This window comes from Mandrillus leucophaeus, unplaced genomic scaffold (assembly GCF_000951045.1).
Source record: "Mandrillus leucophaeus isolate KB7577 unplaced genomic scaffold, Mleu.le_1.0 Scaffold197, whole genome shotgun sequence".
Taxonomy (NCBI): domain Eukaryota; kingdom Metazoa; phylum Chordata; class Mammalia; order Primates; family Cercopithecidae; genus Mandrillus; species Mandrillus leucophaeus.
Genome location: NW_012101998.1, coordinates 630,713 through 654,927, shown reverse-complemented (window position 1 = coordinate 654,927; position 24,215 = coordinate 630,713). Strand labels below are relative to the sequence as shown.

The 24,215-nt window shown below is 43.9% G+C and overlaps 1 protein-coding gene and 1 pseudogene across 1 annotated transcript in view; both read left to right on the top strand.

Annotated features, from left to right (window-relative positions):
• The first annotated feature begins 221 nt into the window (after positions 1-221).
• LOC105538692 lies at positions 222-7,821 on the top strand (annotated as a pseudogene).
• An 8,142-nt stretch (positions 7,822-15,963) lies between these two features.
• LOC105538691 (heterogeneous nuclear ribonucleoprotein A3-like) overlaps positions 15,964-24,215 on the top strand; it is a 28,758-nt gene continuing 20,506 nt past the window's right edge. Inside the window, 1 exon segment of the mRNA XM_011978609.1 lies at positions 15,964-16,020. Within this exon segment, the coding sequence (XP_011833999.1) occupies positions 15,964-16,020 (57 nt within the window).

The following is a 24,215-nucleotide window of genomic DNA, read 5'->3' as shown; positions in this document are numbered from 1 at the left end:
TACTTGTCAATGGCGGGGATGGGACAGGAGGCTGCAGGCCACTGCACCTTCCTAAGGCCACTCAGGAAAAGGCCAGTCCCCAATTTGTTTCACTGTGAGGCGGTTGCATGGTTAGAGCCCAGACACGGTCACCAGACTCCCAGACTTGGATTCAGCTCCACATCGTGTCACCCTGGGTAAAGGATTACATCTCTGCATGCCTGGGTTTGTCACCTGGCAGCATGGATGCTCAGGTGACTGACCCGTCAGGACTGCAACAAAAGAACTGAAGCTGCAGGAGCGAGCTGGCTGGTGCTGTGCGGAGCTGTGGTGCAGAAGGCCCTCACCAGGGGTGCCCAGAGCCGGGGTCTGTGCGCCGCGGACTGGGTCCAGGTCACAGGCGCTGGGTGAACAGAATGAGAAGACGAAGTGAGGATGTACTCGTTAGATGCTCACGAAAGGCCTTCTTCCCCTTGGTTGGGAACGACTCCCGGAAACTAGCCCCAGGCCGCACCTGGATTCAGCTGCAGGCAACTCAGAGGAGCACGAGCCCAGGGGCCTCGGGAGGGCTTCGGTGGTTAGGAGGGGGGTGAAGGGAGACTCGGGAGGGCCGCGGGTGGGAGGTGGGTGGGGAGGGGGTCCTCTGAAGGGTCTGGAGCCCGCAGAAGCCTGGCGATGACGCAGGCCCAGTGCACTTGTCCCGGGGCTCCTGTCTAGGCCCACAGAAGCTCCATGTTGGTTTCTTTGTACCCACATCATACTTACTGTATTTCTTCTTCTTCTTTCTTTTCCTCCCCCAGCAGCTCTAAGAGCCCTACAGCTTGCATGGAAACGCAACAGGCTTCCCTTTTGCACTGTCTGCGGGGACAACTGTTTCAGCCCTGAGGGGACGAGGGGACGCTGTGCTATGGGGAAAGCCCGGGGAAAGCCCGGGTGGCAGGAGGTGGCGGGGCTCCTGGAGGAGGTGCTGGGATGTGCTGCTGTGGCTGCTGAGAAAGGTCCTGAGGACGCAGCCCGCCCCTTCCTCGAGCTTCGAGCTTCCAGGGAGCCCCGCGGGGAAGACCGGCAGGGTCTCCAGGAGGGCGGAACAGGGGAGCCTGGAGTCTCAGGGTTGAGGGGAGCAGAGTCTTTCTGGGAGGTAAGCGTCCCCAGTCTGCCCTCCCTGCTCACTGCAGGTCGAGCACCTGCTCTGCTCTGGGCCTCCCCTCAGCCCTGGCCTCCAGGCAGTTTCCTTTCTGCCAGGTCTGTGCAACTTCATTTATTCAGAATCTGGATCAACAAATGAACACTCAGGGAGGAAAGGGGTGTTTGGAGGGGTGGAGAGGTTTCCAAGCAGGCGCCCACCTGACCTCAGGACCCCTGAGGGGAAACAAAGGGGACTTAAAGCCAGGTTTCCAGCTCGGCCATCCTTTCCTTTTTTTGTCTTTTTTCTTTTATTAAAAGAAATATAAACAAAGAACTTGAATTATTTTGAAATAACTCTTGGTAGCTGGACTGTGTTCTGTTGACCACAACATTGCTCTGGGACTGAACCGCGTGGGTCTCTGCCCTTCCTAAGTGTTACATAAGAATAGCGAACCCATGAGGTCAGCTTTAAACCAGTTTCTTCCCATAACCTCCTGGACCAAGGCCCAAGGAAGGCCGGGAGGAGCTCAAGGTCCACCTCTCACCAGGAGGCGCCTCTTCTCTCTCTAGTTGGCAGGAGGCGATGAATGTCTCCCAGTAATTTAAGATTGTTCGTGTTTGTGTAGAAAAGCCAAGCACGGGCCCATATTCTAAAGGATTGCTTGTGGCAGGCAGAAGGCCATCAAAGACAAACGCAAACAAATGAAAAGGTGTCTTTTGAAGCTAATGGAGCAGATCAGATTGGTGAAAAATAGATTAACAATAGCATTGGCAACAAAACTTTCAGCATAGTGCTTGCCTGAGAGGACTTACAGCCCTTTAAAATTGACAGTGGGACCAGGCACCATGGCTCACAACTGTAATCCCAGCACTTTGGGAGTCTGAGGCGGGTGGATCACTTGAGTCCAGGAGTTTGAGACCAGCCTGGGCAACATAGTGAAACTCTGCCACTACCAAAAATACAAAGATTAGCCGGGCATGGTGGTGCTCACCTGTAATCCCAGCTACTTGGAGGCTGAGGCACGAGAATTGCTTGAACCTGGGAGGCAGAGGTTGCAGTGAGCCAAGATCGTGCCACTGCACTCCAGCCTGGATGACAGAGTGAGACTCTGTCTCAAAAATAAAATAAAATAAAATAAATAACATTGCCACTGGGTGGGACTGTAGACAAGGCAAAGACGTGTCTATACAGTTCCAACCAAGAGTAGGGCAATTACAAAAATCGACTTTTGCATACCTAAGGGCATTGCCTAGATATTTGGAATCATATATCTGGTTAATCTGAGTTTTTTCATAGAAAGCAGGTAAACATAGCCAAATTTTAAAATGAAGTAAATTTTCAATCTCATGTTAACCTTAACTCTTTCATAGTCTGAATAGATCATATTCATAGTAATATGAGAGCCAGATATTTTAAATAAAATCATAGGAATAATGTTCTTTGTTTATGTCACAATTACACTAAGTCAGCAGTCCCCAACCTTTTTGCCACCAGGGACCAGTTTCATGGAAGACAATTTTCCACGGGCAGGGTGTATGGGTCAGGATGAAACAGTTCCACCTCAGATCATCAGGCATTAGTTAGATCCTCATAAGGAACGTGCAACCTAGATCCCTCATATGTGCAGTTCACAACAGGGTTCATGCTCCTCTGAGAATCTAACGCCACTACTGATCTGACAGGAAGCAGAGCTCAGGTGGCAATGCTCACTCAACACTCACCCCATGATGTGCATCCCAGTTCCTAACAGGCCACAGACCAGTATGAGCCCACAGGTTGCAGACCCCTGCTCTGCGTAGTCCAAAATGGCTTACCAAATGCACCCTTCCAAATATGCCAGATATTCACTGTGTGCTAAAATTTCTTTATTATAAGAGTCAGAGTTAGTAAATAAAATTATAAAAAGAAAAGACACATATAATATAATGTAAAATATAATCCAGATCATGACTCCTTCCTTATGACTTTCTAAAATGTAATATTTTGCTTGGAAAGTGTCACAACTTGTAAGTGTGGCAAAAACTCACTAGAAACAGCATTCTGAGTATTCCCGTGACAACATTGTTAAAACACTCTGAGACCATGCATTTAATATTCTATATTAAGGCCTCTCTACTCCCATAATTTCCCCTACATAGCACTATGAAGTCATGTAAGGGTAGTCAGAAGGAAACAAAACTATTAAAAATATCTTCCAAAAATGAAAAGATGCCAAAAAATCACACAAGGACTTAATAACCATGGTATTTACAATGGAAAATAATGCTTCTGCCAGAAACTCTGTTTTTACTAGCCAAGGCTTTTTTTCATGTTTAATTTTATATACAAGCTTTGTGCCTGGATTTATGATTAAATTATTTTCTTTTCAATTCCCCTTTGTTACCTTGGTTTTGTTGATATTGAACTGTTTGAATTCTACAGCAATAGCAAACAAACGTAAAAACCAACTTCTATACACAGTGCTGATTAGGCCCAGCTCTAATCACTGAACCAACTGTAGGAGACAGATACTATTATGTTGCTCTGTATACACGAAAGAGCTGAAGCACTCAGAGGCTAAGTAACTGCCCAAGGTCACACAATTGCTAAGTGGGAGAGCTGGGAATTGAACTCAGGCAAGGCTTGCTCCAGAGCCTGTTTCCACCATTTTTCTAAGCTGTCTTTTTATAGCATTTCTAGAACTCTCAGAGCAGCAACCCAGTGATGTCAGCCCAAACTCATCAATTTTGCAAGTTATAGGATCTGTCTGCTCCTTGAACAAACCTTTCTCAAGCACGAATTGGATTCATGTTTTTGCATCTGTATGAAAGGCACAGGGACAGACGGGGGAAAATTTGTGTCTACTACTCCTGAAAGATTCAGAGTCTCTGAGTAAGATGAAGTCATAGAAGTTTCATTTGTCTTTTGGCAAGGGGAGGGGCTGAGCTCAGACTGCAGCATCTGCTCAGCGTAGCCTCCTCCTCCTCCCAAGTCATTCACTCTAGAGTGAGGGGGAGCCTTTGCTGTGCTCCCCAAAGCTCTTCCCTGCCCTAGGGTCCTGCCCTCGACCACCCTCGCGCACGAACTCATTATGGTTCTCCGCAGGTCTCCTCTCTTTGATGCAGCCATTACTCCATCATCAGGTAGAATATCTTCACCTGTTCCTCTTCTACTCACAGAAGAAAGTTCAGCCTCCTTAGGCCAGCACTAAAGGCCCCAACTTATCTGCTGCAACCCGGAGTCACCTCCTGCCACTCTCTGGGACACTGTGCTCCCAACATAGGACTACTCCCTGGCTCCTCCACCTTTGCTGGGGCCTTTGTCTCTTCTCATCTCTCTCTTTCTTGGCCTTGTGCCGTGTCCTCCACAAAGCCTCCCCAGCCAGCCCGTATAGTGAGAGGTCAAGTATTCCTCCTCTCTGTGCTCCTGGACCTCTGAACCTGCCTCTACCAGAGCATTTGACAGAAATGTTAATAGCCTTCTAGAGCACAAGGGATCCTCTCCTCCTCCCCATTCTCTCTAAGTTGCAAGCACCCTGAGGGCAAGTCACCACACTTTCCAGCCTGTGGGATCTATCACAGAGTTCCAGGAACCTGAAGGTCAATAAACCTACCTCCCTCCTGGAAAAGAATGTTCTGCAGCCTCCCTGCCCTGCAGGCTGAACAGGGGACGACTCTGCAGAGACAGATTAGAGCCCCACTCTGCTGCCCCAGCTGGCCCTCAGCTTCAGCTGCCTTCTCTCTCTCCAGAAAGGCCGCTGCAGCCCTCTCTGCATCCCCTTGGTGTCTGCGTATACCCCTGAAGGGTGGTACAAAGCAGGGGGCAGTAAAATGAGGCACAAATTCACATTAAAATATATACAATTCAGTGAGCAGTATTATACTGAGGCTTTGCAGAAAGCTCCAAGGGAGCAGGAAAGAAATCAGACCTTCCCCACCCCAACCCCGGGATTTTAGAGAAAACTTCACGCCGCTGGTAGCCCTCCAACTGAAGGATGAGGTCAAGATGGGACCTGCTCATCCCCAAACTGCCCGCCAGACCTCAGTGTGGCTGGTGTGTCCCACAGCATTGGTGCACACTCAATCCATGCAGAGAACTCAAGGAACAGCAAAACGCAGGCCCAGCGGGGTGGAGTCCTGGGAAGCCTGTGGACAACTGCAACACAGCACTGCAGGATTCATTCATTCCTTCAACAAACACCACTGAACAGGTACTACATACTGACCAAGGGCTACATTAAGGCTAGGATGATGAGCAGACTGCTCCCCATGCCCGGGGACAGATGAGGAGGATGGCCATGGTTCAGATGCATGACCACTTGGCCCAGTGCCAGCTGCTGGAAGAGTGGAGACTGGCATGGGCTGTGTGTGGGCAGAGAGGTTTCCCCAGGGAAATGGCTGCTGTGGAGGGAGGGGACAGGGGTCAGGGAGAACACTGGAGATAGCAGAAGCACCAAGGATAAACAAGACCTGGAGGGGAGCTCCCACCCCAGGGCTGGAAGGGGAGCCCCAGAGGCATTCCAGGCTGGAGTGATGGGTTCACGCCTGTGTGTTACTCTTCTCTTCCCCAACTGAAGTCAGAGAAAGACCGTGGAGACTAGTCAGAAGTCTCAAAAATCTAGCAGTTTGCAGCTTGGATTTGGAGTCGGGGAGTGGGTAGAGGTGGACATAAGAGGCTTGGAGGAGGTAAATTAGTAGATTTAGGAGAGGGGGGTGGAGGGGAGGCTCAGGGACACTCTGATTACTCACTTACATCACTGAACCTTCACCACGGCTTCTCTGGCATTTCCTTGATGCATTCATCAGCTAGTTATGAAAGCTTCAGGGAGAGCTTGGAGATAAAAAACTATTCAGGCTCTTGCATGCATGTAAATATTATTTTCTTGAATTCAAATTTACACGATAAGTTGGCTGCAAGCAGAATTTGTTTACTTCAAAGCCCTGTACATGCTCTCCGGCAGATAGGGGGCTAAAATTAGCTTGATATATTTGTGGGCATTTTTTTCCTAATTTTAATTAGAAATTAAATGTAGATTAAGTTAGAAGCATGTAATTAATTGCTAATTAATTTTTTTTTTTGCCAGCACACTGCTCTGCCAATTTTCTAATTAAAATTTTAGTGCTACAGTACTTATAGGAATTTTTAATGCATTTTATTCATGGTTTCTTGTGTTTTTCCAAAGATAAGTTATTTTTTTTCCTCTGAGATTTTATTTTATAATCTTATCAGTAAACCTTCTCTTAGTTATCAGGGTAATTCCTAATTTCCATTAAGCCCCATAAGTTCTTCCCAGGACACACAGTGTATTTTCTTTTTCTCTTTATTCATCTTTGAATGAGTATGGCTGTTGGCTAGCTTGTCTCAAGTCAATTTACATGGCACATAAGCCCTGGCCATTGATCTTTCTTTTTGTAAAGCCTCATCAAGATTATTTTTTAAAATCTCTCTAGCTCATTCTAAAGCATCTTCTAGAGTCTAGGAGGAATTCCTCTCATTATTTTAGGAAGACTGAGAACAATAAAGGGTCCACTAATCCCTTAGTTATGGAACGTCACATCCAATGGAAAAACACACAGGTCTGCTTCTGGAAGCTGTAGATCAGCCGCAGAGCCCCTCCACCTATCTCACAGGCGCACCAGCACCAGAAACCAGCTCCAGAGGAAACGCTCGGAGGCCCGCCATTCACAGAGAAGGCCAGCCGTTCACAGAGAAGGCCAGCCGTCGTGTTGTAAAGGAAAGAACATTCGTTTCCAGAAAGCTAAAAACCTAAGATGTGTGATGATGGAATCATTAATCTACTCTTTAGTGACCACTCCGACTCACTTTCCCTGGCTATAAATCATAAACGCTGTGAAATTGCAAAGGCCTCCTGCACCCCACACCTGACGCCGACAAGGGGCGCGGTCCCCCACCGCACCTCTCTGTGCTTCCAGCCCTGCCCCTGTAGGCACTGGAAATCATTGCCATAGCGGGGCCAGGTCCAGAGAGAGGCGTGCAAGAAGGTTTGGGCTCACCTTGGCCCCAGCTCGTCCACTGCTGCCCACTCCAGACCCTCCCCCCGGCCCCAGGCAGCCCCATCCAGGGCACAGGGGTGGCCTGAGCACGAAGAGGGCTGGGCTTCGACCCTCTCAGCCTAACTTTCCTAACTTTCAGGATCCAGCCGTGTTGCCCAGGCTGGTCTCGAACTCCTGGGCTCAAGCAATCCTCCCACCTCGGCCTCCCAAAGTTCTGGGATTACAGGCGTGAGCACCCGGCTTTACTTTAAAACTTAGCTTAGGTGTTTTATTCCTGTTAAGTCCTGAGGAAAATAACCCCTCTGTAGCATAAGTCTTCCCTGTGAGGCCTCTCCTGACCCTCCACCCTATCCGGCCCCAGGACGGTGGCCCTCCCCAGCAAGCCATCTACCTGGGCCCCAAACAGAAGGTAGGCTCCTGAAGGGCAGGTCTGGGTCCCCCTCACCACAACACTGTCACTGTCCCCAGGTCAGAGCACTTGGCGGGTGTGCAGGTGTCCCCCAGATGGAAGAGGCTCACTCACAGGAACTCCGCAGCCTGGGGAGACTCCCCTGTCAGCCTCAATTTGATTATTTTCAGCTCAAGGAGATGGAAATGTCAGGACTAAGGGGCTATAAAGACTTTAATTCCTACAGCATCGGTGACAAGGAACATCTGGATCTCATCCTCAGTGATCCCTGCCCCAAGCAGCCAAGGACCCAGAACCATACTTACCTCTTCTAGGGACAATAGCAGATGGGTGCCAGCCACCAAAGGCCAGTTCAACAACCAGCAACCATTTCAAGTAGGGCACGAAGAGAGTCCCAACCCCTTGTGTTGGTTTTACTAGGACTGAGGGGGTGGGTCCACAGTGACATCCAAGTACAATTCGCACTTCAGTTGGGGCTGGCTCAATACTGACACTCAATGAAAAGCATCCTTATCTCATTCAGCAAATAGATTTTTCTTTCTTTTCTTCCAGAAGCATTATAAAGGGATGTCTAAATAATTTCTAGGCAAAGAGGGACTTTCTCCCAGGGCACCTACAAACATCACACGCCCCTTTCCTTTCCCCTTTTGCAGTCTGCAAAGTCCATCTTCTATGAGAGTCATGCAGTGCTTGGCTCTTCCTTGCTGAAGAACAAAACGCACAGTCACAGCCTGTTACCCTTGCTTTCTTCCCACAAAGGAGAAATTGTTATATAGGCATAGCCAGAATCCCCAAAGTGTGTCCTACACAAATGCCAGTACATTCAGATCACACACGTTTTCTCTCTCCACACACATTCACACACACAGACACACACACACACCCATCAAACTGATGTTGGAAGAATTCTGAAATACAGAAGTCTTAAGATGGACCCTAGGCTCATGCCTGTAATCCCAGCACTTTGGGAGCCTGAAGAAGGAGGATTGCTTGAACCTGGGAGTTCAAGACCAGCCTGGGCAACATGAACAAACCCTATCTCTACAAAAATGAAAAAAAAAAAAATAGCCATGCATGGTGGTGTGTGCCTGTAGTCCCAGCTACTCAGGAGGCTGAAGTGGGAGGATCACTTGAGCCCACGAGGTCGAGGTTGCGGTGAGCTGAGATCACACCACTGAACTCCAGCCTGGGTAAGAGTGCAAGACCCTGTCTTACACACACACAAAAAAGATGGACCCTAAAAATGAATAGGTTTCCCCAGGCAAAAAAGTAAGAACATTTGAAAAGGAAGAACCCTGTGATTCTGATGTTTAATGACCTGCCGGACAAGGACTGTAGCCACCTCAGGCAAGAGAGTCAGTGGGTTGAGGCCTGGCTAGTTGGTCCCTAACTTAGTGGCCTTTCAAGCCACTTGGACCTTGGCCTCCATTTCTGCATCTGTCTCTTGGGGACCATAGTGGTCCTAGGCCAGCTGCATCACAGGGTACATATGATAGAAGGATCTGGAACTCTGAGTTAGGAGTGTCTTGCTAGGATATTATTAGTCGTTTCTATTATTAAAGTCAAAGTCTAGCATTCAGAGATGTTAGAAAGTCACGTTTGTATGATGAGTGGTTCAAAACACTGAAGACTTTCAATGCCAAGTGAACGAACAAGTAGTACTTACACTAAAGGAATTCGGGAGGAATAAAGGAAACTCATATTTATTGAGCAACTACTACGTGCCAGACACAAGATTTTGTGAAACTAGTGCTAAATATTTACAGTTTGCTGATGAGGAAGTGGGGTCTCTAGAAAGGGAGAGATTTCCATATTGACACACACCTGGTGAGTGTAGGAACTGTACCTTAGAGCCAGATCTCTCTCCGTCCAAAGGAAGTGACTTAGCAGAAGGGAAGGAATGGAAAACATCCTCATCACTCTCATATCCTCAGGATCCCTTGTTAGTACAGAGGCCGCCGGGAGCTTCTTACATGTGTGTTTTTAACCTAGTCGGCCTGTTCCATTAGAGGCTGTTTTCAACTCTCTCATACGTCTGCCTTCTCTAATTCTGTTCTGGGACCACTTTCCTCTTGGAGAATCCATCCTCCTCCTTTGTACCCTTCCCAGTCTCCTTCCCCTCCATTCCCATAAACTTCTGTGCATGTTCCTGTTACCGCACTCGGCCTGCTGCAGTGGAATGCATCTGTTCTGTGCATTCTTCCAGTAAAAAAAATTACGTCTTCCAAAAAATATGGAACCAACCACTAATTATGGCACATCTGCTTTGTTTCAAAAGTGAGCATGGACAAGTCCAGGGTGTTATCTCCAGAGTACTCTGGAAAGCTCTCAGCACTCTCGGAACTCACAAAGGATATATGAGCAATTGCTCAGAGACTAGACTGCAACCTGTTTCTGTGGAACTCCCACAATGGCCTCACAGCCAAAACTGTGGGAAGATCTAGGAAGAAGAAATAGACTCTAACCTGGGTCAGATGAAGGGTGGGCGAAATAATTGAAAATCTTATACCAAAGAGGATAGAAAGAAAAGTCATTCTCAGTGCAGAAGAGTAGCAGAGAATCATTTTAAAAATGTGCATCCCTAAGAGGCCAAAGGAAAAGGAGCAGAGGCTGACCAAGTGTCCCTGCGTGACAGGAAAAGCTGTAAGTTGCGTCTGCGGCTTTCTCTCCCCCAGCACGTCCACCCTTCTCCATTAAGGGCCCTCTCACTGAGATTAATCAGCCTCTCTCTTTAAAACTGAAAGTGACTGCTGGCATGCAGTTCCTCTCACATCTGGATTACTAACCACCTGCTCCTCAAATTTAAAAGTATAATGGGATTGAATTCAAATTTTTACAAAACTTAGGAACTTAGGGGGCCAACTTTGCAAATCACAATTGATTTCCAAGAGAGATGTCCTATTATATTTGTTTAACAAACATGGATGTTTCATACATCAAATGCATTCTCAAGGTGTCATCCAATCCTCTTTTATTTAGTTATTGAAAGTAAGGCAAACATGTGTTTTTTAAAAAGTCTAAATATTTAAAAATGACAGCAAATCTCCCACACAACCAGACCCCCAGATTCCTTGCAAGAGGTAACCATCATGAATAGTTTTTCTGTGCCTCCAGACATCTTACAAATATGTAAGCCCAGGTATTCACTTGTGTTCATTGCATTCATATCCTTTTCTTATCAAATTAGAGCAGTCAGCGCCTACTCTTCTGAATCCAAGTTTCTTTGCTATAACAATACATTTCAGCACATTCAGACTCACTCATTCTTTTTCAAAACTGCATTGTAATTTATTTTAGGGAAGAATGATCACGCATTTTCCCAAGTCCCTTTAGATTGGCATTTAGGTGCATTCCGTCTTTTGCCTTTATAGGTAATACCACACCCTTGCCATTGCACAAAGTGCTCTCCCAAAACATCAGAGGCCCTCCCCCTACCTTGCCACATTGGCTATATGGGACAATTTACCTTTTTCCAGGCTCAGTGGTGAGCAATCCTATGCTGTCTCTTTATTATTTAGTCTTTTCTTTCTCTATAGACTGCCAAGTGTGTTGTCAATTTTTCCATTGAGTGTGGCATTTTGGTGACTGTTCTGTAATCCCTGGCTTTATATTAGTGACATGTTCTTTTTCTGACATGTTTGGCAAGTATTTTTCCAGTTTGACCTCTTTTTTTAATTTAACTTCTGCCATATTTTTCATTGGTGAATTTTAGTTTTATTTTTACATATTCATACGCATGAGTCTTTTCCCTTATAGTTTCTGGGTCTTGTTTTGTTTTGCTTAGCAAGGCCTTACCCACTCTCTTGAGAGACAAACAAGAAGATTGAAGTAAAGTGAGAGATGTACTTTTGTCTGGAAGAGGAACTCTTAGAATATGTCATGTAGTGATAAATACTTTAATGCAATCACAAAACATTCCAAACATGCTCCTTTTTAGAAACTTGGTGATTTTTTTATAAATCAGAAAAATAAATAGCGGGGTAAGGTAGCAAGATCGGCTCAGTCAGATGTTAAAGGCTAGAATGATTAAAATCCAGCAATTCCAGTGCAGAAATAATCAGAGAAATAGAACAGGACAGAATCCAGAAACACAACCAAGGATAAATGGAAGTGTTGGATTTTATAAATGTAACATTATTTCAGCACCATAAGTAAACAATGCCAAAAAAAAAAAAAAAAAAAAAAAGCTCAATTGGAGGTCAGAGTAAGGAAAAGGAATGTAGTCTCCTACCTAAGTCCTCATACCAAATTTATTGGCAGTTGTGGCAAATATTTAAACATAGTTAATGAAGTCACAAAAGTACCTGAAGATAATGTATTTTTATAATATTGGGATAAATAAAGCCTTTCTACACATACCCAGAATTAATTAATCATCAAAGAAGTGATGAACAAATTTGACTATGTGAGATATGCATAGTTCTGCAAAACCACATAATCAAAATCAAACAACAATGTAAAAGCTGGGAGAATATACTAACAAGACACATGACAATGAATAAGCATTCACAATGAACAAAGAATTTTTTTCAAGTAGTTAAGAAAGTAAGGAGATAAAGATAATGATTGAATTAGTGTAAACTATAAGAAAGTATAAGCAAACTTACATAAAACCAAACCTTCAGAATCAGCAAAGCTGTGAAAAAGAAAATGACCACAGCCACAAAATGGGAACACCACTTGGCAAAAGGTTGAACTCCATGTCATTGCCAATATTTCATCCTTTTTGACTTACAAAGTATCAATTTTTCAATCAAAATTGGAAGCGCACATAGTCTTCAAGTCAAGCATACTACTTTTAGATATTTTTAATATATTTTAACATGTACAGTGGATACTTATACAAGTTTTATTATCCATTGGATTGCTTAGAAATTTTTTGTGAAGTCCAAAAATACCAGTGTCATGCAGGGTATAGCAGGGTACACACTGCTTGTGGGCGCAGCAAGTGGTACAATCAATAAGAGAATCACGTGGCAACAGCCAGCAAAGTTGAAGATGTATGTCTCGTATGATGCAGCAATTGCCCTCCTAGGCAAGTGTGTGTGCATGTGGGTGTGATACATACATTCCATTCCTATGATGGCAAGTACTGTTTCACAAGATATATGCATCTTCAATTAGTCCATGTTACATGATGTGTACCTGTGAAACACACATGTATATATGTACACATATGAATGTACATGTGTATGCAGCATATACATGTGCATCTGCACATGCTTATACTGTGTATATACAAATGTGCATATGCATAATAACATATAATATATATGGGCATATGCAAACATGCATGTGTGTCTGTATCCTAGAGAAATTCCCACACACATATATCTACAGTAACACGTACAAAGACATTGATTTGTACCTTGTTTATAACAAGAAAAAAATGTACACAACATGGCTGTCAGTCAGGAAATGCATGTATAAGTTGTAGTTTATTCATACAATGGAGTATCATGCAACAGAATACACAAATTATATCTATATATATCTACATGGATAAATATCAAAAACACAAGGCCAAATGTAAAAAATCAAGTGCAAAATATATGTGAAATATGATTCCATTTGTATATGGATATATCCAAATGTAGTAAAAATTATACAATAATACTGTTAATGAATTATACCAGGTTCAGGAAAAGCAGTGCTGCTGAGGCGCAGGCAGGAATGAAGGGGTAAGGCCTTTTGAGCTTGACATTATCGTTCTTAAAAATTCTGAAGCAAATTGGCAAAGTATTAACATGCTAAAAGTTAATATTTCAATGAAAAATATATTTCATGTCCTATTCCTGTCTTCTTAAAGGCATGCATATATATCTTTATGTGAGAACATAAAACATACTGTTTATTTCTCTTTGCAGTCCTTTTTTTCTCCTATTTCCTTCTCTCCCTTTTGTTTCATCCTTCCTCCCTGCACCCACATCACCCTCTAATTCCCGCCACACACTCCAGCCATCCATGCCAACATCCAATTGTGCTGCTTTCTATATTGCCCCTTGCTCTCACAATCATATACAAATGTCCATTCATCTTTGCATATATGTATATACATATATACAATATGTAATACTTATGAGCGGATAGTAGGTATGTTGTATGTGCTTTCTTCATTTTACTTTTCCCACTCAACAATATCAGACGGAAATCTTGCTACTCACTCTCTCTCTCTCTCCTCTTTTTATCCACTGCATTATAATTTATGCTATGGATGAACAGAACCTATTTAACAGTTCCCTTACTGAAAAGTATTCAGTTTGTTTAGTTTCTCTGAACAATGCTGTGATAAGCACTTTTGTCCAAAGATCCTTATCCATGGTGCCTCATTTTATGGGCCCTAGAGGATACCTACATGTGATGGTTAATACTGAGTGTCAACTTGATTGGATTGAAGGATACAAAGTATTGATCCCGGGTGTGTCTGTGAGGGTATTGCCAAAGGTGATTAACATTTGAGTCAGTGGGCTGGGAAAGGCAGACCCACCCGTAATGTGGGTGGGCACAACCTAATCAGCTGCCAGCGAGGCTAGAATATAAGCAAGCAGAAAAAAATGAGTAAACAAGAGACTGGCCTAGCCTCCCAGCCTACATCTTTCTCCCGTGCTGGATGCTTCCTGCCCTCAAACATCAGACTCCAATTCCTTCAGTGTTGGAACTCGGACTGGCTCTCCTTACTCCTCAGCCTGCAGACGGCCTATTGTGGCACCTTGTGATCATATGAGTTAATACTTAATAAACTCCCCCGGTTGTATTTCTTTAAAAGTATGAGTATTTGTTGTTTGAAAATATCTTATTTAGGTACCTTACTTAGGCAAGTGTTCTTCCAAAAGAATTTTCTCTATATCCTGCAAGCTACTTTTTTTAAAATGTTAAGGAGAGGAAATGCAGAGTGCTTTCTTTTTGTTTTTGTTTTGCTTTTCTCTTCTGCTGACTTTTCTTTAACCATTCATTTAATGCCTCTTATCTGCCACTAGACACTTTAAATGAATTATCCTCAGCTTTCCTCACTGTTTATTTGAAGCGTTTGGAATTCCACTTTAATGTTTCTGTTGGCTTTTTAGCAATACCTCATTGCATTACATTTGAAGTGATTGTTCTAGAAATTACAATACATTTCCTTAACTTTTACAGCCTACTTAGAGCTAGTATTGTACCACCCAACTTAAAATATAGAAATCTTATAGATTTCTTTTAGAGGTTTGGAATAACATTTGAATGCTACTCTTAGCTCAGAAACTTGAGTGCCTGAAGTTTATGGTTTGTATTTTTATTCCATTTTCCAGTAGTCTGATGAAGATAGGAAAAGAAATTCCTTGTCTTCAACATACCTCCTAAATTCCAAAAGGAAACAAACCATTGCCTTTTGTCTCTTGTGCTTCCTCCCCGTTTGTGAGCACATACATGCAAGCATGTTCATACACACACACACACACACACACACACTAGCATACACTTGTACAAATGTAGGCTCTCATGCGGCATATTTATGTTTTTAAAAACTGTTGATCATTTGGAAATCAATAAGATTTTAACTCCTTCACCAGTTCATTACTGTGGAGGAGTGGAACACACACTGTGCTATAGCACGCTTTGGGCACACTTCTTGCCCTCCCCATGTTCATGCCCTACGTACCTTTGCAATACTCTCCCCTGGGGCAGGGCATAATTATAGTCCTCTGATCATCCAACACAATGTGAAGATAATACAAATTAATTGCAAAAACAAAATTGCACATTTGGAAAAGATGCAGGATTTCATGAGTTCCCAAGAAATGTCAGGGCCTGTCTGATCACATCACACTTTCCACCTGTGACTGACTCAGACCAGTCACCAAAGAGTTAAGAAAGGCTCCTGACAACATTGTTGAAAGCTTCTCATGTTTTTGCAAAAATAACAGGCTTTTTAATTTTTTGGGAAGGGATGTTCTTGTACCACTAGCCTTGAGCTGTGCCCATGATAATCTATAAGAAAATAATTTATGGATCACAGCAGATCAACACAGATTTTTTTAAATGATCAATTTTATCACAGCTCAGTGGCAAGTTTATAGAACAAAAAAAAAGAGTGTCACTTGATAATGAGAAGAAACCTTAAAAGAACAAATTTTAAAGGGCAGACAACCCCTCCCCCACCACATAGACACACACACACACAGACACACAGACACACATATACACACAATCCTTAAATTCAAAGGCAGTCACTTGCCTGTTTCCTCAGGGAAAATCTAACTTAATCCCTTCAATGATCCCAGGTCTTCAAAAACAAAACCCTGGATTAACACCCTGAATTTAAAATCCAGGTGTCTTGAATGTCTTTGAAAGTACAATCTCAAAAAGCAAAGAAAAAATCTTCAGGTAGGAGGGGGAAAAATACCTACAACAGAGAGAAGAAAACACATAATATCCCAGTAAAATATCTTGGCACCTGTATGCTTGGCTGTACATGCACTATGTCGTACATGCACACATGTCCATGGGTACCCCTGGCCCCTACTTACACGGGGAAGGTAACCTGATGACGTATCCACACATCTGGCTGCTTCTACCCCGCCTAACTGACAAATACTCCCAAATATTCTGCTATTGGTTGATTTGACAGCCACTCTGGAATAGTTGGTTGGCAAGAGGTTTTAAAGCAACAGAAAACCCAAGGTAAAGGGTTGTGCCAGCATTGGCTGCTAGCTAATTTAAGGTCCAATGGAAAATGAAAATAAACAAGTATTAATCCTGAGAACCTTTTTGTGGAGTTATGAAAACAGTCTGTTATAAAACGCATCCAGATGTCAGCCAAGAGTGAGTCAATTGGAATAATAGCTTCAAGTGAAACCAGCAAAGGGCAGCAGGTCAGGCTGCGGGGATTCTAAGAAATGCCCACTCACAGACCCAGGGAGCGCGCTGCCGCACACCAGCCTGGAGCCTCGTCCACGACACAGAATTGTTTTAAACGATCTATAAAAAGAATTTATGGATCCCATGGATCAACATCAATTTTTTAAATTAATTTTGTCACAGCTTAAGGGCAGGTTTATGGAAGACCAAGACCAAAAAAAAGTGTCATTTGATAATGAGAAGAAACTTTATAAGAGCAACATTTTATTTGACAATTATTAAATTTTTATACCAGTGAAAACTGTTTAATTTTATAAAGACCTGTAAAACAATCTCCTGTTGATACACTAGCCCAGTTCTTCAAAAACACATGCCTAAGGATATTTACTGGAACATTTAATATTAAGACCTCTGAAGTAATCTACAAGTCAATCTGTGGAATATTGGTTAAACAAATGATGGTACACTTCTACAGTAGAACCAAATGCAAGTGTTTCTTAATTAATTAATTTTTTTATTTATAATTGACAAAATGCAAATGTTGAAAAGGGTGATAGACCTCCTTGACAACTGCTGTGAAATCATGTCTAGCATAAATTACGTATGAAAAAGCAAGTAACAGAGCATTAAGCATCATTATTCAGCCATCTTTGCATAAATCAGTCTATCAATCTATGTTTCTCTGATTGTTTATGCAGGGAAAGTTCTAGAAAGAAGCCAATGTTCATGGTGGTCACCTCTGAGGAGTGTAGGAGCTGAGGGCAGAGGAGCTTTTCCTTTTTGTGTTGTAGTTTTCTAAAATGCTTTAGTTTTTCACATTAGTATGTATTGTTTTTGTAAAGTTTTTTAATTAATTGGTTTAAAATAGAAGGGGAGGGAAAGGCAAAAGAATGAGCAGCCTGTTGGAATGCAAAGCTAACTAATGGGGCATTGGCAATCTGGTTCTTCAAAAGAAATGGGACTCCTATGAAAATACAGAAAACCTCTGAAAATGCAGAAAGTCCAACGGTCACCACAAGGGAATCAGTTTTACCTACCGTGTTTTCTCAAATGAGTGAGCAATTGCCTAAAAATACTACACGGTGTGGTTGCATGTGTTCAGTCACCACTCAGGGTCCTGATAGCATCTCAATTGCCTGATGCCAACTTCACTTTAACATTTACTTTTCATTTAAAAACAAATTGCTGATCTTCTCTGTCCGTGGAAAACCTTAGAAGTATTTCAGTCCCTGCCACCTATCTGGAGGCCTCATCGGCTGCCACTGGAAACCTGTGGCTGTCAAGGACCATGAGAGTTCCAGGTGGAATGTGGGGATAGAAACTCCTAGGGCCATCTCAGGACTCAGCTCACAAGAAAGCCCAACAGAACAAGTGGTCCCTCTCAGGAAGCAGGCACACTGACTACATGGCGGGATGCCTGGCACATCTGCAGGACAGGCCAGCCTGCTAGGTTAGGCCAAATCCCCGACTCTGCATAGTCATGGGTGGGAGGTCCTTGTGACTTGGGTTGGAGTAAGGAAGTTTTTACAAAGAACGTAGGAATACCACGATGCAGAGTCCAGTGCCCAAAGAAAGTCGGAACTTCATGAAGCCCCAAAAGTGAATCTAAGCATGCATCAAATTGAGTGGCAGGGGGAAAATGCTAATATAAGACCTGGGTACAGATACTGGGGTTAGGAACCCGAAGGATAAGGTGAGAGCAGGTGGGCTGAGACAAGTACGAGGAGTAAAGGGCTGGAAACAGGCTATTTTTGTGGCCTGCATTCAAGTTCCAGCCAGGGATTGGGTCCACTTAAAGCACCAGGAATGGGAGGTTTGCCCTCCCTTTGCAGGGCATGGCTCTCAATGCCCTGTGTATTCTGGGCTGCTGCTGAAGGGCATGCTGGTTCCCAGTGCTGCGAGCAGTATGGGAACTCACGTCTCCTGGGCCGTGCCCTCCTGCTTGCTTTGCTATGGCCTAGGTGCACTCCTTTGCTTGGCTGTGGATTCATTTATGTACCCAGGGTGCTATGAATGAACACAAACTACTGTGCTCCAACTGTTTCTGTGCATACCTGTTGGGATGATTAATTTTATGTAACAACTTGACTGAGCCACAGGATACCCAGACATTTGGTCAAATAGTATTCTGGGTGTGTCTGTTGGGGAGCTTCTCCATGAGATTCACATCCAAGTTGGTAACGTGAGTAAAGCAGATTGCCCTCTCCAGCGTGGCTGGGCCTCATTCAGTCCATTGAAATCCTGAATAGAACGCAAAGGCTGAATAAGAAACGCCTCTTGTCTGACTGCCTTGAGCTGGGACCTCGGTCGTTTCCTGCCTTCAGACCCGGACTCTGGAACTACACCGAGGGCTCTCCTGCTGGCTCTCCAGCTTGCCAACTGCATGTCTAGGGACTTTTCAACCTCCATATGATGTAAGCCCATTCCTTATATTAAGTCTCTTTATATAAAGCCATGCACGATTGCTAACACCTATAATCCCAGCACTTTGGGTGGCTAAAGAGGGAAGAATGCTTGAGGCCAGGAGTTCAATACCAGCCTGGACAACATAGTAAAATCTCATCTCTACCAAAAAAAACAAAAAAAAAAGGTTTAATTAGCTGGACATGGTCATGCAGGCCTGTACTCCCAGCTACTTGGGAGGCTAAGGGAGGAAGAATTTGAGCTCAGGAGTTCAAAGTTGCAGTGAGCTATGTTTCGTACCACTGCACTCCAGCCTGGGCAACAGAGTGAAACCCTGTTTCAAAATAAAAAACTCTTTATACACACACATACACACACACACACACACACACACACACACAGACACACACACACACACACACGCTTCTGTTTTTCTGGAGAATCCTGGCTAATACATCTGTTTGTACAGTTACCTCCTTAGGATAAATTAATGAGAGATTTCCCAAGAAAAACCTTCTAGATTTTCACACATACTGCCACATTTCCATTCAGAAATGCTGTGTTAATTACCTTCCCAAACAGCCCTGCCTCTCATGTTGCCTCACTCCAGCTGGGCATTGTTCCACACGTTCAGCGCTAATTGACCATCTTGTTTAGGATTTTTTTCTCCCTTTTTGTGTATGTGATCTGTGCTTATGTCGCTTGTCCATTTTTATCTAGTTGGTTTCTTAGGTCAGGTTGTCCAGGAAAGAGATTCTGAAACAGAGATGTGCATGCAGGATGTCTGGGGCTCTCAGAGCAATGCCTGGAGGAAGGGAGGACAGCAGGGCAGAGGCAGGGTGGAGGCAGGGCGGAGGCGGAGGCACAGAGCTGTGCACCTGCTGCAGGCCCTCAGCCCACAGCAGGGGTGCCCTGCAGCTGAGACAGCCTTGCAGAGTCTGGTCACACTCTTAGGGGGGCCTTCAACCCTATGGGAGGCAGCTTTCTTCAGCAGAGGGCAATTCCTGGGAAAGGACTCACTGTGAGCCTCCAGCTGCCAACCTCCTGGCAGCTGGGGAACAGGAACTCAGTCCTGAAGGAGGAATGTGGGCATGGACCACAGCACCCACCACAATTAGGGCGTTGGTAGTTTTCATATTGGTTTGCAAAGCTCTGTGCATGTTGATAATATTCATCTTCTTATTTTTCCCAATTCAGCTTTATTTGAAATTTTTATTATAATAGTTTCCATTCTGAAGAGTTTTTTCATAAATCTGAGTCAATTCTATCACATTTTGCCTTAAGGTTTCAGACTCTAAAATCTTGGTTTGAGAAGCCTACCCCAGCCTAAGATCACAAAATTATTCTCCTGCAATTCCTTCTACTGTTTTTATGGCTTTTTTATTTTACATATAATTAATCTGATAAAGATTTATACTTATTACTGTTGTAATTTTTGTTGCCAGTGTTTTACCAAATAAATAACAAGCTGGGCTAATGTATCATACTGAGTAATAAACCCCAGCTATGCTGCCTTAAACACCATTTTTATTAATTTTAGGCATCTTCCTGCATATATGCATCTGTTTCTGGATGCACGTTTCCGTTCTGCCTCTCCCCATTGATCAGTCTCCCCTGGGGTTAGCTCAAGGCTATTCTGATCATCGAAACATGGTGATGCTCTTTAATAGCTACAGCAATTACCAGACAATTGCTGTCTTTTCCAGAATTTTCTTGGCTTTCCTTGCATGTTTCACTTCCAGATAAACTTTAGAACCCCTTGGCTAAGTTCTGAAAAGAAATTAAGTTAGGCTATTGACTAGAGTTATACTAAGTTTGCACATCAGTGGAAAGAGCTGACATCTTTATAACACTGAATGCATTCATCCTGGAGACTGTGCTATAGTTTTATGTTTTAAATGTTATTTTTATTATGTTTTAAATCAGGTTTAGGCCATCTCTGTTAAAGAGATTAGGAAACTTTATTCCTTTCTGCAACAGTTTCTGGAAGAGTTTCAATAAAATAAATATGTTCCTTAAGTTTCAGCCACATACTCTTAAATTTTGGTTATTTTTCTCTAAATACTCTGTAATTGCAGTGCTGATTTTCTCTGTGATATCAGGAGTGGGTTTTTTTTTTTTTTTTTTTTTAAGTATTCTGGGGTTTTCAAGGTGTGCCTGCTTACCCTTTTGCCATTTGTTTCCGGTTTTGTTCCATTTGAGAAACTCTTGAACATTGCACGGGACCCACTTCTGTGGTTCTGTAGCTTTGTGCATTGCCGCAGCTAGCCGTGTGCCCCCTTCTGTGGTCTTCACTGGGAGTGCCTGCACTTCTCTGGATGGAACTTTGGTGCCTCATCTTCATGTACATCCTCTGTGTGCCTCTATAATTCTTCTTATTCCTGTGGGAGGACTTTTATGCTGTGCTTTAACAGCCACATGTCAATGACCAGCCAATCTTTTGCTCAGGCAAGTGTCTGCATCACCCAATCTGCTCATTGTGCCTTCTGTGTCATTTTTATTGTTGGCAACTGTGTTTTTCATTTTAAGTCCATGGACCACTTGTCAAAGATCGTTCTCTTTCATAAACTTACATCCTACATTTTATTGAGAATCCAAGTCCAGATTTTCAAATGATTTCCCCCTTTCTCTTGGAGTCAGCCTGCTTCCTGGAGGAACATGTGTCAGGTGCAGGGTGATTTTTTTTATTATATTTATATATGTATGTATATATATAGGCCTGCTTATCCTTACAAAGGGAGGTCCATGCAGCATTGGGAGGGGTCTGTCAGAGGCTGCTGGCTTCTGATTAGACTTTCTCAAGCTAAGATCAAAGAATGGAGATGTTGAGATCCCTAGGCATTCCGTTTTCCAGATGAGTTTCCAGGAGTGCATGGGGGAGGTGGGGATAAATTTAGAACTAGAGGTAGAGGTGACAGGAGGTTCCAGCTCAGTGCTGAGTGGTTTACGTCCTATGTTTCTGGGGCAGTGCCTGTCATGGCTCTGTGACCAGGTGGCCTTGTAGGAGCAGCTCACTCCTGCCACTGCGTGTGGTTCCTGTAGATGGCTCTCCCACGAAGGCAATGGTGAGCACGGCAGGGAGAGCCCTGAACTCTGTCACAGGGGTTCGCGTTTAGCTCCACCCTCCCTAGAACCCATATGTTTTCTCTGTGGCATTTTGCTCGCATTTCATAGAATCCCAGTCTTGTTGCCTTTTTGAGGACACCAAGCAGATGTTTTATAAAACATTCTTCTGTTTCCTGCAGAAAAAGGTTTTAGACATCTGCTGTTTCTCTAAGTCCACCATCCTCCAGATAACATGTTATTTTCCCTGAACTGCAGAGCTATTTCATGGGAACTTCTTTTTAACATTTGCTTATATTTGAAAAAGCAAAAAAGTATATGCAAGTCTGGCATCTGCCAGCAGACACAGAAGGAGGATTGTCCTGGGCCACTGCCCACTTCCTCCCCTCAGGGAGGTCAGAAGCACCCCTCATTCCCCGCACCGTGCAAGGACTGTCTGAAGGACTGATAAATACAGCTCTTAGCGCAAGTTCCTCTTCAAAGCAGTCACTACTTAGGTGGAGCTGGGTCACAGATCCTAAAGACAGTGATGTCCCCCTTGGACCACCAGTTTCTGTGATTAGAGAGTCAGATGCATTCTGTGGACCTTTTTAAGGTTCATGTGGAACAAAATCTACCCATCACATCATGTGCCACTCCCACCGCTGTGGTCTGAATGTTTGTGCTCTCCAAAAATTCACATGCTGGAAGCTAATGTGATGGTGTTAGGAGTGGCGCCTTTGGGAGGTGACTAGGTCCTGAGTGTGGGTCCTGACTGGGAACCCCTGATAGCTGCCGGCCCCTTGTTCCATGTGAGGGCACAGCCAGAAGGCACCTCCTATGCCCAGGGAATGAGCCCTTACCAAATATCACATCACTTCTCAGCCTCCACAACTGTAAGGAACAAATGTGAACTGTTTATAAGCTACCCAGTCTGTGGTATTTTGTCATAGCAGCCAGAATGGACTAAGACACCCATCTTTTCTTCTCTCACTTTCTCTTTTTCAAAACAAAAATAATAAGCATATATTGCTATATGCAAAGCAGCAGGCTAGGGACCCTGTATGCATTATTCCATTTAACTATTATTGCCACTCTATAGAGATAAGTGCTATGATTATCAACCCCATCTTATATGATAGAGGGGAAAACAGCTCAAAAAGGTTTAGTCACTTAGCAGAGGCCACACAGCTTATAACTGACAACCACGGAATTCAATCCTGATTATCACTCATCAATCCATTTTGAAGGGGCTCTGAAATCAGCCTTCATGCTGCCTTTTGCCCCACTGTGTCATGGGCTGGGGTTTGGTGTCTCAAGATGGATTAACAAAAGTACGATACGGGAGGCAGAGGGAGCAGGCACGGGAATGGCACAGCTCTCCTCTGCACCTATTATAGAACTGTGATTATGTAACTGTGAGGTTTGGGGATGGCTCTTTCCACACTCTTAGGTGTTCTGCCTTTTAACTCTCCTAACTAAACCGCAGCCACCACCAGCAGCAGTAACGACTAAGGAACATAGCTTCTCACCATACACCGTGTTTCCACCTCCAGTGTCTCTGTCAGCCTCACAACCTGTTGAGTATGCAGGACAGGGAAAATTGAGTGGAGAACTGAGACCTATGCCTGTCTTACCCCAAAGGTTATATGCATTTTCCGTTATTGGCCATTTTATAAGGTAAGCCCCACCAATGGCTAAGAGGAAGGAACCAGAAAGTGTGTCCTGGAAACTACAGGAAGAGGTCGGGTGATGACGGTGAACTCTGCCCATCGATTGTCTGTGGTTATACCTCTAGCAGAGTAGCAAAGTTTTGGGGAGCCCTCACCCAGCTCTCCCTCCCTGGGATTCCTCCCTGTGGGCATAAAGAAGACCCAGCCACCATGGCAGGGAAGATGTGTGATATCTCAACATTTGAGAAATATTTCAACAGCTTGTGTGAAAAAGCCAAGCTGCCTCCCAGAGTCCAAGCAGTTAAGAATTACTCTCATTAAGGCTTTATTCTCACAAACTCATATATAACAAAGATGGAACATCTGTCACTCTCTTGGAGATGCATTTCTTTATAGATATCTGGCCACACAGCAAAATCCTGGCCACTCCAAAACTGAATCCATTAAGTGTGCTTAGCTGCTGAGCTCCCTGTAGAAACAGCAAAGGATTTGCAGACTGGCAGTAAGTGGCTGGCAGACATACTTAAAGCTCCTGACAGGGCTAAGAAGGGATTGGGGAGAGGGGCCTCTGGGAGAAGGGCATCCTTCAAGCCACCTCAGCTCCTCTGGTTAAGACTTTCGGTATAAACATTCCTCTCCAACATTAAAATCTATTAAAACCTATTTTGGCAAATTACACAATTTACTTCTGGGTTTTCTCTTAGAAATCGCAGAGGCCACACATGGGCAGGCTGTCTGAACTCCTGATTCCTCAC